The 16,545-nt window shown below is 37.1% G+C and overlaps 3 protein-coding genes across 5 annotated transcripts; 2 read left to right on the forward strand and 1 right to left on the reverse strand.

Annotated features, from left to right (window-relative positions):
- Window positions 1–651: 651 nt before the first annotated feature.
- On the forward strand, window positions 652–6,547 carry LOC108980648 (condensin complex subunit 2). Of its 3 annotated transcripts, none has more exons than XM_018951648.2 (13): window positions 652–1,015; window positions 1,258–1,359; window positions 1,939–2,056; window positions 2,476–2,555; window positions 2,628–2,688; window positions 2,772–2,972; window positions 3,066–3,349; window positions 3,476–3,617; window positions 3,716–3,972; window positions 4,066–4,096; window positions 4,230–4,369; window positions 4,617–4,727; window positions 5,833–6,547. In XM_018951648.2, exons 1-13 carry the CDS (start codon window positions 746–748, stop codon window positions 6,028–6,030), a joined length of 1,995 nt encoding a protein of 664 aa, XP_018807193.1. In that variant the 5' UTR covers window positions 652–745; the 3' UTR covers window positions 6,031–6,547. The 3 variants fall into 3 exon arrangements, with proteins under 3 accessions (XP_018807193.1, XP_018807195.1, XP_018807194.1); XM_018951650.2 differs by having other exon boundaries at window positions 5,839–6,547; XM_018951649.2 differs by having other exon boundaries at window positions 2,482–2,555.
- On the reverse strand, window positions 6,462–10,030 carry LOC108980649. Its single transcript, XM_018951651.2, has 3 exons — window positions 9,653–10,030; window positions 8,451–8,474; window positions 6,462–7,222 (listed from the first exon to the last, which is right to left on the reverse strand). The coding sequence occupies exons 1-3, from the start codon at window positions 9,843–9,845 to the stop codon at window positions 6,876–6,878; spliced, it is 564 nt and encodes a 187-aa protein (XP_018807196.1). The 5' UTR covers window positions 9,846–10,030; the 3' UTR covers window positions 6,462–6,875.
- A 568-nt stretch (window positions 10,031–10,598) lies between these two features.
- Window positions 10,599–16,101, forward strand: LOC108980650. Its single transcript, XM_018951652.2, has 3 exons — window positions 10,599–11,110; window positions 11,588–12,630; window positions 15,697–16,101. Exons 1-3 carry the CDS (start codon window positions 10,790–10,792, stop codon window positions 15,899–15,901), a joined length of 1,569 nt encoding a protein of 522 aa, XP_018807197.2. The 5' UTR covers window positions 10,599–10,789; the 3' UTR covers window positions 15,902–16,101.
- Window positions 16,102–16,545: the final 444 nt, after the last annotated feature.

A 16,545-nucleotide genomic window follows, 5' to 3' on the forward strand; every position in this document is an offset into this window, starting at 1 on the left:
CCAATGAGAGTGAGAGAGAGAGAGAGAGAGAGAATGATGGTATAGTTTTCTCTTTTATCCTGCTTCTTCTGCAATTTGTGATGCCAGAGCCTTTTGATGCCCACTGACTATGGATGTGCTTGGCCTGAGAACTTAAGAACTGGTTTAGATCTATGCAAAGGGCAACTTATCTATAGGGAAAAATCTTAGATCCAATTCAGCTTTAGGAGAGAGAGAGAAAGCAAGGGCATGAGATTTGATTTGCTATCGAGGGAGAGAGAGTGGAGAAAGAGAAAGAGAGAGACCGAACTGAGTGAAAGAGAGGAGGTGTTTTGATGTGTCGTTTTTACCGTAAATTGTCTATGCTTAAAACGTGTCACCCTCTTATCGAAGGTTATAAATCTAACAATAACACTGAGTCTGATCTGGAGAGGCTCTCTTTAGAATAATATTAGATATAATCTTAATGTGTGTAAATTTTGCGTAATTTATTTTTAAAAAATGGAATCTACTATTAAAGAATAATTTTTTTATATTTATCTTAGATTTAATTATTTTTTTTATAAGGTATTGCAAATATTATTTCTGTTATAGCAACCGGCAAGCGCTTACAACCTACGCCTCTCTCCTCCGAAATTTGAAACTATATTTTGGAGGGAAATGCCATTTCCATTTGTTCGCTCTCTCTGATATAAAAAAAAATCGAATACTTTCAAAACCTTCGCTATTTGTATCTGGTACGGTCGCTTCCATACTGTCCCCAACAATGGCCGAAACCCTAAGCCCGAACCCGAAGCAGAGGCTCCTCTCCTCGGCGGTCCCGCGGATCCAATCTCCGATCAGCCCATTCTTCCTGGGCTCCAACGACGATCAGCTCGAGCGCGCCCAGGCCCGCGCCGCTCGTGCCGCCAAGGTCCGCCGCAAGTCCATTGCACCCCCCCGACTTTGCGACGGAGATCCTGAGCCCGACCCTTGCCTCGGCAAGCAGCAGATCCTCGATCTCTTCCGCAATTGCATCAAACTCGCCAGCGAAAATGTCCGTATAATCATTCTCTCTCTCTAAAACTATATAGGTGTTTAAATTTGACTTGTTTAGTTTTAGGGTAACGTAACCGCTGAAAGAAGAAAACTAAACTTGAGAATTTTTCTGGAAGTTAATCAGATAGTATTTAATCATAATTGGAGGAATGTGACTTTCGCTGAGTTTTTCTTTCGTAAATGTTTTTGTGTTTCCTTTCTTAACTTCTTGGTGATTTTGAATCTGTTTGGGGCGTGCAGAAAATTAATCAAAAGAACACGTGGGAGCTAAATTTGATAGACCATTTAACAGAGATTATAAAGGTCGAGGAAGAAGACGATGCGGAGACGAATTTCCAAAAGGTACTCTATTGTACTTTATGTTGATTATAAGACTGACAATTCCAGCCTCTCTAACCGCCAATTTCTGTGTAAAATAGTTCTCAAGAAAATATTATTTGGGTGTAAATGGAATAAAAATTGGTCCTCGATTCAAGTGAAGGTGGGGCGCCCAAGATGTGCCTTCAAATTTTGTCGTGCGTTGTGTCCTACAAGAGGACGGGGTTGTTTTAGGTTTGTCGGAATTTTTGTAGGTAGAATTATAAGTTTTCAGTCCAAATTGATTTGCAAGTGATGGTTAAATTCCGCACACAGAATTATGCTTTGGGTCGGATTGTTTTAAGGTGGTTATTTTGGCCTGGTGGGAGTACAAATACCGTCACTCCATTTTTCTGAGTGGTCAACAGATATTACCTTCATTTTTTTTTTTTTACTCCGGGAGTCTAGTGCACCATTTTTTGCTGGGTTGTAGAAGTATATGCATAATGCGTACAGTTCAAGAATGAAGTTACTTTTGTTCCAAAACTGTGGGTGATATAACTTTCCTGACACGCTCTGGCACATGTTATATACCTCAAGTGTTAATTAATTTTCATTGTGTAGGCAAGTTGCACTCTTGAAGCTGGAGTTAAGATTTACTCTTTGAGAGTGGATTCAGTGCATTCAGAGGCTTATAAGGTCCTTGGTGGGATGAACAGAGCAGGTCAAGAAAATGAACAAGGTCGAGTTTATTACCATCAGAAGTTGCCTTTGTAATTTTCTTTTATGTGCGTGCATGTGCTTTTTTGAAGGGGGAGGGGTGAGGTTGGGTTTAGGAATTAAAAATATTGAAAATTTTAATTTCGAACATTTTAGTTATTGACACACGTGGGTTGCAAGAAATGTAAAGGAATATTCAAATTAAGTATATTGACCCTGATTATGAATTATAAAAGAAATTAAGAGGAATTATTGGCCTATAGATGGCAAAGTGACATATTTTCTAAAAAAGTCTTGCTTTCTGATGCATGTCATGGAAAGGTAAGAATAATTACTTGAGGTATCTGGTTATATTTTTGACGTTGTTGATTTGCATCACCAAATTTCACTTTTGAAGTCACGCCCTTTAAGTTCCATTAATTTTCTGATTCTGTATTGTAGCGTCAGATACTACTTTGGAGGATGCCAACGCTGACAGTGGACAAGAGGGAGGTCCTTCCAAAAAGGAGATGGAGAGAAAGGTGGATGATTGTCTTATCTTGAGAGTGGGTTTATTATTGAAAATATATACTAACAGATCTTATGAAATGCAGTTGTCGCCTTTATCAACACTGGAATCCTCTTTTGAGGCTCTTAACGTAAAGAAGTTTGATGGTGAACACATATCTTGTGCTGTGTCTGTTACTAGCATGAGTTGCAAGGTTGCGTTTATGATGGAGTTGCATTTGTATTTTCAGTTGCATTTGCAGTGGATCCACTTTATCATCAGACATCTGCACAATTCGATGAAGGAGGAGCCAAGGGTCTTTTAATGAATAACCTTGGGGTATATGGTGGATGCAGAATGCTCTTTGATTCACTGGAAATACCGAGGAAGTGCATGACATGTGAAAATCAGCATGATAAATCAGAAACAATTGATCTTTCTTTTGCCAAAGGTGTGTTGGTTTTGGTAATATATGTCGTTTCTGGTCTTATCAATAATAGGAAAATTTAGTTGCAATAACAGTCATTTCTTGTTCTTCGCAAAGACTATGTTGAACAGATGGTGCTGAACGTGCGGCTGAAGAATGAAATTTCTCCAACTCTAAGAGATATAGTCAATCAATTTGATGAAAATAATAGAAGACCATTGGATTTTTATTCTTCTGGCCAAAAATCAGCAGAGAAAGTTGGTGCAGCTTATGAGAATGAGGTTGATTTGGATGGTGATGCAGTTGAGAACTGTGGGGCCTGGAATTTTGATCATGATGACCAAACAAGTGTGCTTGATGACCCCATTTGTGCAGATTCAACTTACGCAAGTTATCATGAGGTGTTAGCTAAAGACTACCCATCAAATTGGTTTTGGCTGTCATATATGCTTTTCTATGATTTTTCTCTTTATTATAAGGGAATTAAGGATGGTGATGTTTGATCACAACTTGTTAAATTTTTGTAGGAAAATGAACCATTTTCTTTCCATGAATCTGGTAGTGATGACAGAGTTGAGAAAATTGATGGTTATCTGTTCTCAAATCTGGGGTTTACCAAACAAAATGCTTGGGCAGGTCCTGACCATTGGAAGTATCAGAAAGCTAAAGGTACGGTTCAGGGGACTACCAGCAGGTTATATCATCAATTGGCTTACTCATTTTGGTAGTATTTTGAATGCTATTGCTATGTGGAATACATTTTGAAGGTTCAGAGGATGATCCAGCTACAAAAAATGTGTCACCAGTGACAACAAAGCGACCGAGAAATAAGAAACAAACAGAAGTTGATATTGATTTCACAAAAGCGTTGGACGAAGATTTATCAGATGTCTTTGCTCCTCCAAAAAATCCCAAGTCGTTACTGTTGCCAGCAAATAGAGCACCTTGTAATACAAAACTTCCTGAAGATTGTCATTATCAACCAGAAGATCTTGTTAAATTATTTCTCCTCCCTAATGTAAAGGTAATAACTGCAGTTAAATTTATATTATGGTTCTTTTGAAATGCCATAATTTTATTTTCTTTTAGTATTGTTGAATGCTTAACTTGGTTGCAGTGCCTTCGGGTGCGGAGAAGAAAATGCTCAGGTAAAATTCTACAACATTATTCATAAATTTATCTTTTGATTCCTGAATTTCTCCTTATTCAGGCTAAAATATGCACTTTATGTTTAAAATGAACTATTGTAGTGAGCATCATTAGGCCTTCCTATATTTTCAGATGAACTGAGGCAGCAATCGGATGACTATGGGCCGCTGCCATCCTGGGACGATGCGAGTGTTTTTGGTGGGCAATATGACAATGGAAGTGACCATAGTGATGTAGAGGACTCCAGTGCACTTGTTTCTCAACCTCGCCAGGTTGGTTTCTTGCTTTTTCACTCCAGCATAATTTTATTTGTATTTGCATGCCAGTTGTGGACTTTTGAGGTAGGACTTCCTGTGGGTTGGAATCATAGGTGGCTTTTCAACCTTGATTTCTGCATCCTTGTTTTTAGGTTTAAAAATCTGCTATTATTTTCAGATTGCTTTGTTAAATAGAGCAAGCATGTACAGACAGTACTTGCAATTTGTACTCATAGTTCGTTCCTTTATGTAAACAATACAGGTCAATAAAATTGAAGTAAAGTATGACAAAACTTCTAAGCAAGTTGATGTCCAAGCATTGAAAGAAACTCTTTGGGACCATATACACGAATCTTCTGCAGTATCTCCTCAGGTACGGAAATAACTTTCTACAAATTGCAGTTATCCTCATCTGAATTCTTGCCAGCAACAGTGGCTTAATCTGGGATTTATCACTAAACTGAAATAACCATACAGAGGGTTGGCATATTGTTTGTTATTCCATGCTGCAGTTACATTTTTTCCCTCAAAGACATCTTAGCAGTTAATAATGCCTGAGGCCCTGATGACCTTGACACTAGATTTGTATTGTTAATTAAGAAAAAAATAAAAATAATGGGTATTTCTTGAACTATCATGCAATCTTTTATCACATCTTCAGAGCATCAATCCAGAGATACCGAATCTAGGGATTAAAATCCACTTTCAAGATACCTTGTTGGTGAAGTAGACACTTGATACCAAAACTTGGGCTTGTCTGATCTATATGCTATCAGCAATTTTAGTGTAAAAGAAACCAAAAGAAAAAGGAACAGAAGAATATAGAAGGCATCTGTAGACTTAGTTGGAACAATGAAGCTTATAGTAAAATAAAAATAACTAAGAGATGAAGCTTGAAAGGTTGAAAGGGGGCTTGAAAGAGAATATGAAAGTAGTCCATTTGGTATCCTATTGTATGAGCTGCCACAGGTTTACCTAAGCTACTTCTTGAAATAATGCCAAGAGTAGATGGTTTTTTTTTTTTCTGATGCAAAATTCCATATGTTGAGCTTATCTTATTATCCAAAGAGGATGTCTTGTTATTTTTTTTTTTCGGTACTGAATCACAAATAAACTTTGCTATTGATGAGGAAGAGTTACCTATAGAATATTCAAAAAGCATTCTTGCTACCTTCATTCTGTTAGGCAAAGATATTAATCTAATCTGAAACCTTCCTTAATCTCAACCTTATTATTCAAATTTATTATATCGTGTCAGCAAAAATATCTTTACTTGTTAGAAACCAATTTACTCTTTGCTGACTCAAAGAGTAAATTACACTCGTTATCTCCCTTGCACGTTTCCCCAAGTTGCTTTGAATCTACCATTTTTGAGTTTCTTCAATGTAGGATTGTCATGATGTTTATATCAGATGTAATATTTGTGTCTGTTATTTTCAAAAGTAGATTCTGAATTTACATATTTGTACATTGGAAAGGATCAGGAAGAAGCGGTGTCGTTCAGGCAAATCTTGGCCAGTTTTCCTAATGACTGCAGAGCTGCTGGAACTATAAATGAGATCTCCCCACATCTGTGTTTTATATGCCTACTACATTTAGCTAATGAGCATGGGTTGAGCATTCATGGACGTACCAGTTTGGATGATCTCAGCATTCACTTTCCTATTAGTGAGTGATACACGTGCAAGTGATTATCTAGGCCATTATTTAACCCACGAGTTATTGTACTCTGTTGTGGAAAATATGTAGTAAGCCTTTTGAATCTATACACCTCTGATCAATATGGGATGAGGGATTCGTGGTTCCACCAACTTGGATGATCTCAGCGTAAGCCTTCCTCATGATGATGATAAAAGAAAACAGAGCTGGTCATCTAAATTTGGCCTACTCTTTCTTGTGTTTTAGTATGAAAATTGTAGGCAGTGTATAATCCACTGATCCATGTACCGATCTTCCCATGTCCGCCTATATTTAATTTTTCTAGATCGGTAGATTTCGTTTTTGATCGCTGCTTTCAGACTGTAAACAACATGACCAATGTTATAACATGAGTGCTAATTTCCATATCTGGCATTTTTGTGGAAAAGATGGCATCAATCTGATCAGCTTGCCAATAATTTCACCATGCATGATGTTGGTGGATGCTAAGCTACATCCAGACAGAATATGCATTTTAAACAAAGAAAGCAAGGGATAAGAATATGGCACCCCTGATTTCTTGTTTTGCATGGAAATAAGAATAGCCACTGATCTACCACTTTGTGAGTCTTACAAGTTGAACATTGACTAAATTTGAGGTGGAAAAAAAATCCACAGATAGGCGGACTCCAGTGTCCATAATAACGAGATTCCTATACTTTGCTATTAATGATTATACACTGATTTAGATAGGCTTAGGATGACGAACAAATTCATGAGCCTCTTTGAGGCAAGGCCTGTTGAAAATTCATCACCACCAGCCGAGACCTCCCCTTGAATGACAGTAGCCTTAGATTGTGCCTTATGAGGTTATGATCAGTCTTTACACAGTCAGGACACTTCCCTGATTTTGGGTACGAGAGTTGGCAATATCTTCTTTCCATCCTCTCTGACGAGCTCTCAGCTCCCACATAGCTGTCAGTTTCTTTTGGGCCACTAATGTTAATTCAGATTTCTCCCTCGCTTCCTCGCATGTTTCCATGCCGGAACTACACTTATCTGCTTCCTTTTGATACTGGGATGTAATCTTCTTTGCCTCGAGCAGAGCCATGTCAGCATGCCGCTGATTTTCCAAAGCCTCAGCTTCCCGCAGCTTCAGCTCCTCTGTCAATAGCTCTGCAAAATTCTTTTCTGTGTCTTCACTCACCTCTGGGTCATGCTTTACACAATCTGATTATGCATGTCACATCCAACAAAGAAAAACTAGTATTACCAAAAGAAATGAGATCCAATAAAATTCAAATTCCAGTTATCATCCTCTAACAACTAGTTGATTTTCCAAAACCAATATCAAGGGAGAATGATGAAGTAAGAGAAAATACATGGTATTTCATGCTAACCAGAAGACAAGACATGTAAGCCATAAGGTAAAGTGCATTCCAGTATGGACGGGTGCAAGCCAAGTGAGAAACAAATATTGTCACGAATATCAAATTATCAATGCCAAAGTATTTCATATATATATTTTGTTGTCTACATGATGTGTGTCTCCCACATGTGGGAAAGCCCTAAGTTTCCACATAAAGATAGAATCAAAACTGCAAAGTGTGTAAGAGTACATTTGCAACACAGTTCACAAATCTGGCATATAGCATGATCCCACTTTTCAAGTCATTAATCCATCCAAATCCAACAAAATACCCAGGGAAACAAGAAAAACAAGTATTTGAAATAAAAGGTTACACATTACCAAAAATACATAATGGATTGAATAAAAAAACTCTCATATATTAAATTTCCTTGAGAAGATGATCTTCTATAACTGACTAGATACAATTATCACAAAATCATATGGAAGTACAAAAGGTATTCACAAAGACTGGATTAAAAAGAAATGAAAATAATTAATTTCTGTGTCGCCTGATACAAATACAAATTACACGTGAAGTGTCGAAGTGAATAGTTGAGATGGATTGTTAACCCCGGTTGAAATTATGTCAATAACCAGTCAAAAACCAAAACATGATGCATCCCTCACTTTTTCTTGGTGAGTAACAGGGGGATAATTTGTATTTCAGTTTTCAAAACAGTGTGTTAAAGCACATGCATGCTGGTGATATTGAGCAAAAATCTTTTTTGATAAGATATCGAGAAAAAATCTTAATTAAAACGGATCCTTAATAAATATCTCCTTCTGTGTTTGAAGCCGTAATTTTGAAGGAAATGTTAAAATAGCACAAGCTAAACTAAACAAGATCAGAATGTACAAGCCAGATTGTGATCCATCACAAAAAGAAAACTGCATAATATCTAACTGCAAGGAATAATGACATATTCTGCATCCGTACTTCCATGCAAATGCTTATGGGAACAATATTAAGAAAAACAATTCTGTTATTCAGTTTCATACACCAAATCAACTACATCCTAAACAGCTGATTCATGAACAGAAACTAACCTGCAAAGGAAGTATTGCTCAATCCTGCATAAGTACAGACAAAGAAACTGAAATAAGTACATGCTTCATTATAAGAATTATAGCAGGTGGGAGCAAAATATTGAGCATCATATAATCCACAAAGCAAGTGATTGACAATTTGCAGACAGACCAGGTGTTCTGGAAGTTAGAAACCTGGGCGTGTATTATTCACAACTGGCCATTGGACAGCAGTTTTGTTCATACCTAGGATACGTGGCCCAACTGAGGGGTTGCTCGATTCCTCATATCCAAAGATGAGCTGAAAGCAATGACCAATAAAATTCAATCCTAGTTCTTTGTATAAAGAGAATATTTTGCCTTTTCAAAGATGGAACTACGTGTTGCACATCTTACACATTACATGCATATAGTGGTCTTAACGGAGATTAGCTGCAAGGAAAATGGACTGGGATAAGGATTTGTCAAAGCATAGTCGAAATGTTTTGGATTGGGATCCTGAGTATGATAGTAGGAAGGCAAATCAATTTCAATTTATTCTAGCATTAGCAAAGAAAGAGTCACTAGTCACTACCCCGGTAGAAAACCTCACCAACCACACTTTCGGTTTAAAGCTTTTAGAAAGTTGTCCTAACTCTCTCGGTTTATATCAGAAATTTCAGGTCATTGTTGGCGTGGCATTTTTTAGATCAGTGTTGTTGAAGTATTCCTTCTCATAGGCACAAAAATCGCGCTTTTCAACAATCAAAAAGATAATTACAGGAAAAGTTGAAACCTAGGGCTTATAACACTGAGTGAGTGCTGAATATTACAATGTTCAGATACTACTATGAGATATCAAACCGGTTCAACGTAGATCTGGAGCCAATTGCACACCCCGGAAGACTTGTGTCAAAAGTAATAAAAAAGAAAGAAAGAAAGAAAGAAGCTACGAAACCTAGCTCAGAAACTAAAAGATCCCCAAGGCCATTAACGAACATCAATATTTCAACTATGCTTCAACAACACATTAACAATTTCCCATCAAGAATCTCAACAGAAAATAAAAAAGAGAAAAATCATTAATCGAAGCATTGTGGGAAATCATATTTTTTCTTTTATGCGCGAGATCTACACGATTTTTTGTTTTTTGTTTTTAAATTTAGCGGATCAAACAAGAAAAGAAAAGAGATCTAAGAAAGAAATAGACAGTGTGTAGAAGGTAAAAGATCATTCGTACGAACCTTGGGGAATGGAGAGCAGTGGCTGAGAGGAACAGTCGCATTGGCAGGGAGGACAGGAATTAGAGGAGGAGGAGTGGCTGACAGCGGCTAAGCCCTCCATGAAGTGCCAGTAGAGGGGTGGCCCAAGTATGTAACCCCCAATGCACAGCCCCACCACCACCAATCCCACCTTTAATACCATCGGATTATTCATTGCACCAGCGTAGATCAACTGCTCTTCCTCTTCCTCCTAGTCCTCTTCTTCTCTTTCCCGTTTGATTGTCGATATTTTTTTTCTCCGTCTTTCTTTTCTTTAATGAATACTATTATGAGCTTTATTTTCGTGTTTCAACTTTGAGCTGCCGTCGCAGCGGTTATTCGGTCTGATCCCTCTGTAATTTCCACTTTGAACGACTGGCATCTTGATCTTATAATTTAATGCTTTATAATTTTAAAAAAATAAATTTATAAATTAATATAAATTGAGATAAAACATAAATTATACAATTAATTTTACTATAAAATAGATTTAATATTTTTTATAAAATTATATTAATAAAATCTCTATTATAATATTTCTCAAATTTAATATAAACAATCCGTAAAATTTAGATTAAAATAAAATAAAATATTATTATAATATAATTTTATTTTAAAATTTAAAAAAATTAAATTATTTAAAAAAAATCTATTCATCATTTACTTTCTCATAAGATATAATATTAAATGATAAATTTATAAGTAAAATATAATAAATAATCTTTAATTATTTTTAATATCATCTTATAAGATAATAAAAAGATGATAAAAATTAAGATAATAAATAATATTATTTAATTATTTTTTATATTTTTTATAAAAATTTAAAAAATTTAAAAAATTTATAATAATTATATAAAATAATTTAATTTAATTTTGTCTAACCGAACAATCTTATATTGCCAGAGCGGTCACGCAGACAGCCTTCGGTTTACTTATCGAAAAACTCTTGCTCAATAGTCAATAGTGCGATAAACGATACCGTTTTGGTTCTTTCAATGGCCTCAAACGCAGAGAAACCTGCTCACTCTGTGCCCAACTGAAGGATTGCTCTCTCCATACACACTACACATACAGAGAGATAGAGAGGTGGGGGGAGAGAGCTTCCAAAACCTAATAATGGCGTTCGAAATCCCATACGATCTGATCAGGAAGGTCCAGATCTCTCTCCGTAATGAAGCGAATCTCTCTTCCTACGATCCGGACGATCCTTCGCTCCCAAGCCTCCCTTCTCTGCAACAAACCTTATCCCAACTCGATCCCTCGCCGCCTTACCTCCGCTGCAAGCACTGCGAAGCCAGACTCCTCCGAGGCATACAATCCCTGATCTGTGTCTTCTGTGGCCGATACCAGAGCAGGGACCCCACTCCTGAACCCCTCAACTTTCGAGACACGTTTGGATGCCGCTGGTTGCTCGAGTCCTTGGACCTTCAAGGAACGGTACGTATGGTAAATTTCGGTTGGCTACGGTTGTTTCAGCTTGGTTGCTGACAAATTATGAACTGAGGATGAGAAAAAGTACTGCTTTTGGAATATGAGGAAGGGTAGGGAACTGAACTTTGAGAAAGTCAATGAAATTATGCCGTCAATTGGTGTTTGGTTTCCGAATCCGAGAACGTACAGTAACATAAGTAATAAAAAGTTACAGCTTTGAATTTTGCATGTTTTATGTTTGGGTTTCCAACTAATAACTGGCTCATCTGTTTTTTTTTTTTTTTTTTAATTACGATAGAGCTAATCTTAGTACGTAGAAATGCAGCTAGGTAACGAATTTGAATGCAATTCTTATATTTCAGTGCATGAACTAGTTCGCAACCCGGAATGCATGTATGTATTTATGTACGTACGTTAAAAATGAACATCGCGGGATTCTTTGCATGAAGTATATTCTGTGAAATTGGTGCATTCTATTTTCAGGAGATGGTTGTACCATCTGTTGGAGCAAATGAATCAAACAGAGGACAGGGTGCACAAAAAGATGAGTTTCCCTTGTCAGATTTGTTGAATTTAGAAATAAAATGGTCTGTCGAATCTGAGAAAGTTTGGACTGCTGCCTCGAGTGAGACATCCATTCAAAGGTCCTTAAATTTGGCTGGCGTCGATATTGACAGCTTTTTTACTGATGGCGAGAGACGTGCCGCACCAAGTGCATCTGAAGAGCAGCTAGCCTGGAACAAACGAATTGGTAGGACAGAGAGCATGGAGTTCCAAGTTCGGGAAAATCTTAGTTTGTTTGAGAATGTTCAGCCTCCTGAGACAGCTACGTGGTCTACTGAAGATGTGGGTGGCGACTCTGTTTCTGGTTGGGAGGCAAACTTCCAGTCTGCTGATTCAGGGACAACTCATGAAGAGACCAAATCACTGGACCCTTTTGTGGGTTCTGTGGGTGATATTTCTGCTCATTTGGACTCAGTTTTTGGGCCTGGAAAAGATTCTGTTGATGGAAAAGCAAAAGACAATACTGTTTCATCAGCGTCCCTGGAGAGTGGCTGGTTTCAAGATGATCTATGGAGTAATTCCAATGCCGTAGTAACTGCACGGATAGAGCAGGCTGAAATAAGTGCAAACACTAAGGATAGCAGATTAGAGGAGAATGTGAATGATTCGTCTTCCACCAGTGTTGATTGGCTACAAGCTGATCAATGGCATACCAACAGTGACAAGGCACCTGATAATAAGATAATCAATGAAGATGATGATTCATTTGATTCATGGAATGATTTTGCAAGCTCTACTAGTGCACACAATCCTTCTACTAGTTCTTGGGATCAAACTGTTAGTCATGCAGCACCTTCTGTAGAACAAACTTCAGAAATAAATTTGTTTGTCTCAGCAAACAACTCGCAAGAATTAGATTTTGGTGGCTTTTTGCAACCGGGTTTATTCTCCGGAGCTTCTAGCAATCCAAATGGAGCTCCAGAAGTAAACACTAGTCAATCAGAGGCATCTAGTTCAGACAGGTTTGTATAATGCCAATTTCCATTTAACAGAATTGAAAGCAATCACTTGATTCTATCACTTGAGTTTTGAAGCATTCTGCTAGATGCCCAAGGAGTTAGTTTTCAGGTCATATAACTCATAATAGGTGTTACCATTTTATTCATTTACTTTACTTTAATAAATATTCATTAGCTTATTGACAACTTGAGTGATTGAGCGAATGTAAAACATTATAATACATGTGAAAAGTGATGAAGATGAAGTTAGTATGCTTCCACACTTTGCTAAATAAGTTAAAGAGAAACAATTGATTACAAGTTTGGAGATTTATCTATCTTTGGATGCCCCGTTCACCATGGGCTCCTGTTATAACTTTTGTTGCCGGTAACATATGTTTACCTTTTGCGGGTGTTAGGAGCAAATTTAGGTGTTGAGGGCATTTTACTTGCCTACATTTGTTATGGGTTGGATTCTAGGCTGTCATTTCACGATGGAAAGCCATTTTATAAATTTGGTGTTTAAGTGGCAATGTGGTTGTGGAAAGAAAAAGCTGATAATGAAGGGAGAACTGTCACCATCTGACATTGTCAGTGACGAGGCAAGGGGGGGCCATAGCCCCCCAAGGCTCTGGCATTTTTTTCTTTTTCTGTAAAATTTATGATAATTAAATTTTTTTCCTGTTTTATTTTAAAAATTAAACTAAAATATAATATTCATATTAGATTATTTCTCTTTTAAAGCTTGTAATTATTTGGGTAAAGCATACTTAACAAAAACCCTCACGTTCATTTTATAGCTGTCTACGCGGTATATAATTGCGCTAATTAATTTTTTTTTAAATATATGTTACTGCTATACATTATTCAGTGAAATACAAAACTTAGTTTATGGTTTACATATATTATGATATTACTCTTTTATATAATTCCCATATAGTCGTTTCCATAGTTCAATCTCACTTTTTGATTGCAATATATGAAATCTTAGATGTAAAATTACCAGTATTTATGGAAAAATGCAAATTTGAAATTTATTTGTTTCTTTCATATTGTTTACATGTTTTTTTATCACTTAGTTAAAAGTATTCTTAAAACAATTTCGATCTAACTATTTATTCCAGACCTAAAAGTATCCGACCCCTCCAAATTATAATCTTGGCTTCGTCCCTGGACGTTGTGGAGTTAGTTAAGGGTGAAGCATATGTTTTACGAGAGTGGTGGTGACCAAGGTACATTTTGTGCATATGAATTATATATTTGCGAGGGTTGTGATTGTGGGGTCAAGTTCTTAGATTTGCCAGCTATTTCAGCAAACAAGGAGGCTTTGGTGGCTAGAATATTAGTTGTCTTCTATGGCTTAAAGGTGCAAAAGATATTAAAAATTATTCTAGAACCTGGTTGAGATTCACACTCGTGCATGAGCACAAGTATGAGTTTTTGGATGGCTAGTTTATGCTAAAGAAATTTGCTGAGTAATAATTATCTCTTAGGTAATTACTTCATAGAAACCGATCAATTTAAAATTAAAGGTCTATAATATCTTTAGTTCATTCCCTAATTGCGTTTATTTGATTTATTAGGGTCTAATTTATTGATTAATCGACTTATTACATGGGAAAATTATGTTTGTCGGGAGAGGGGGATGAGGTGGAATTGGCAGGGTTTGGCAGCTATATGCTTTACATTTGTACCATTTATGTTTTATAGGTAAGAAGTACATCTTGCATGCTTAAGGTTATTCAATCTCGACTGGCTTCCCTTCTTGGTATTGGATTGCCGCTTATTATTTTTCAGTCACATGATCCATGCACTTCATCAGTTTTGGACCCCTGTAAATATAAATATAGCCTTTAAATTAGCATTTTGGTGTCGTGTGACCTTTAAATGTATAAAATCACTATATTTCATGCTTGAAAATGATTTTGGGCCAATTCTTTAAATTAGCATTTTGGTGCCGTGTGATCTTTAAATGTATAAATCACTTTATATTCATACTTGAAATAATTCTGGGCCAATTCTTTAATTTAGCATCTTGGTGTTGTACAACAATCAGCAGAATCAATTAATGAATCTTACATATTATGTTGCATGAAAAACATTAGAAGTCGTTGGGGGACCTTCCGGGGTCATGAGCATTTTGTAGTAGGCGATGGTTCGCGTGTCCCTTTTTGGCTTGATATATGGTGTGGCAACCATTGTTTACGAGATACCTTCCTTGCCATCTTTGCTCTTGCTAGAGTTAAGGAGTCTTCGATTGCTGATATCTTGGTCTTTTCAAATGGTGCCCCTCAATGAAATGTGGATTTCATTAGGGCAGCTCATGATTGGGAATTAGAGTCTTTTTCAGAGTTCTTTGCGGCTCTATATTCCGCAAGTTTTCTAGGGGGTTTCGGAGACAAGTTACTTTGGAATCTTTCTAAGAAATGTACTTTCTCTGTCAGTTCTTTTTACCATAAGCTCACGAACCCGGGTTTGTCGATGTTTCCGTGGAAGAGCATATGGAAGACGAAAGCTCCTTCAAAAGCAGCTTTCTTTGTCTGGATAGCTTCTTTGGGCAAGATTCTCACTACAGATAATTTGAGAAAACGTCGGGTTGTTGTCTTAGATTGGTGTTGTATGTGTAAAAAGCATGGAGAGTCAGTTGATCACCTGCTTCTACACTGCGAGGTGGTCAAGGCTATATGGGATGATGTCTTCTTAAGACTCGGACTGTCTTGGGTAATGCCTTGTAGATTGGTGGACTTTCTAGCAAGTTGGAGAGGCCTTCATGGTGACTCTCAGGTAGCGGCAGTTTGGAGATTGATACCAATATGCATGTGTTGGTGTATTTGGAATGAGAGAAATGCTAGATGTTTTGATGATCATGAGAGAACTTTGGCTGAGCTTAAAGCTTTCTTTTTTAAGTCATTGTTCCTATGGGCAGAGGCTACAGTTTGTAACGGATCTAGTGTCCATGATCTTCTCCTTTCTATTGTAACCTCTAGCTAGGCGTTTTTTCATGTATACTTCCTGTATACCTGGGCCTTGCCTAGTTCTATGAATACAATATCTTTGATTACTTATCAAAAAGAATATATTATGTTTCAGGATAGCCGAGACAAGTTCAAAAGTAGGAGGTGATGATGAAGATGTTACAAAAGGTGACGATGTCTCCAGTGCAAGAACCCGGTCAAGCTCCAGTGATGTGGAGTCAATAATGTCACAAATGAAGGATCTCTCGTTTATGCTTGAGAGCAATCTCTCAATTCCCCAGAAGCGGGATGGAAGCAATTCATTTTCTAATGGTAAGTGAGAGACCCGCCTAACATACTTTCTTTGCATGCCGTTCCCATATCTGTATCCTTGGTTTTTTCATGGTCAAAAAGCTTCATTTTCCTCCTTTTTTTCCCCTGAATTATTTTCTGCAAACGGATTTGATGTCCATGTGTGGTCATAAAACACATATTTGCCAGATTCACGAGTATGAGGATAAGTTCACTTGCCTCCGGTTCATTTTCTTTTTCTCAAGATGTTTGCTTAGGAACCGATGGACTATGTTTTATCAGCAGACTTTGTAGGTTTTGTTTGACAGTGATGGTAAGTAATCCAGGAGACAGATCTGGTACTTGCTTCCATAACCCTTGCTACGTGTACCAGTGCTTTGAAACCAAATCCGAACATTCTCAAAGTAGGCGAAACTGGCTTCTTATTCTTCTATTTAAACGTGGGTATTTGGGAAGTTCACTAAGAAAGAAGATCCACTTCACCAAATATTGAGTTAGTTCTATACTCATCCTCATTCTGATCTGTCAATGTACTTTGTGAAATGGAGCCTAGCATGTAAGCCTGCCTTGGCAAGCCATTTGCTTCAAACATAGTAAGCTAGCAGATAATATAACAAGTATTTACTACGTACCTTGTACCAACACAACACAATAAAATTACATAAATTTCTTT

This window comes from Juglans regia, chromosome 1 (assembly GCF_001411555.2).
Source record: "Juglans regia cultivar Chandler chromosome 1, Walnut 2.0, whole genome shotgun sequence".
Taxonomy (NCBI): domain Eukaryota; kingdom Viridiplantae; phylum Streptophyta; class Magnoliopsida; order Fagales; family Juglandaceae; genus Juglans; species Juglans regia.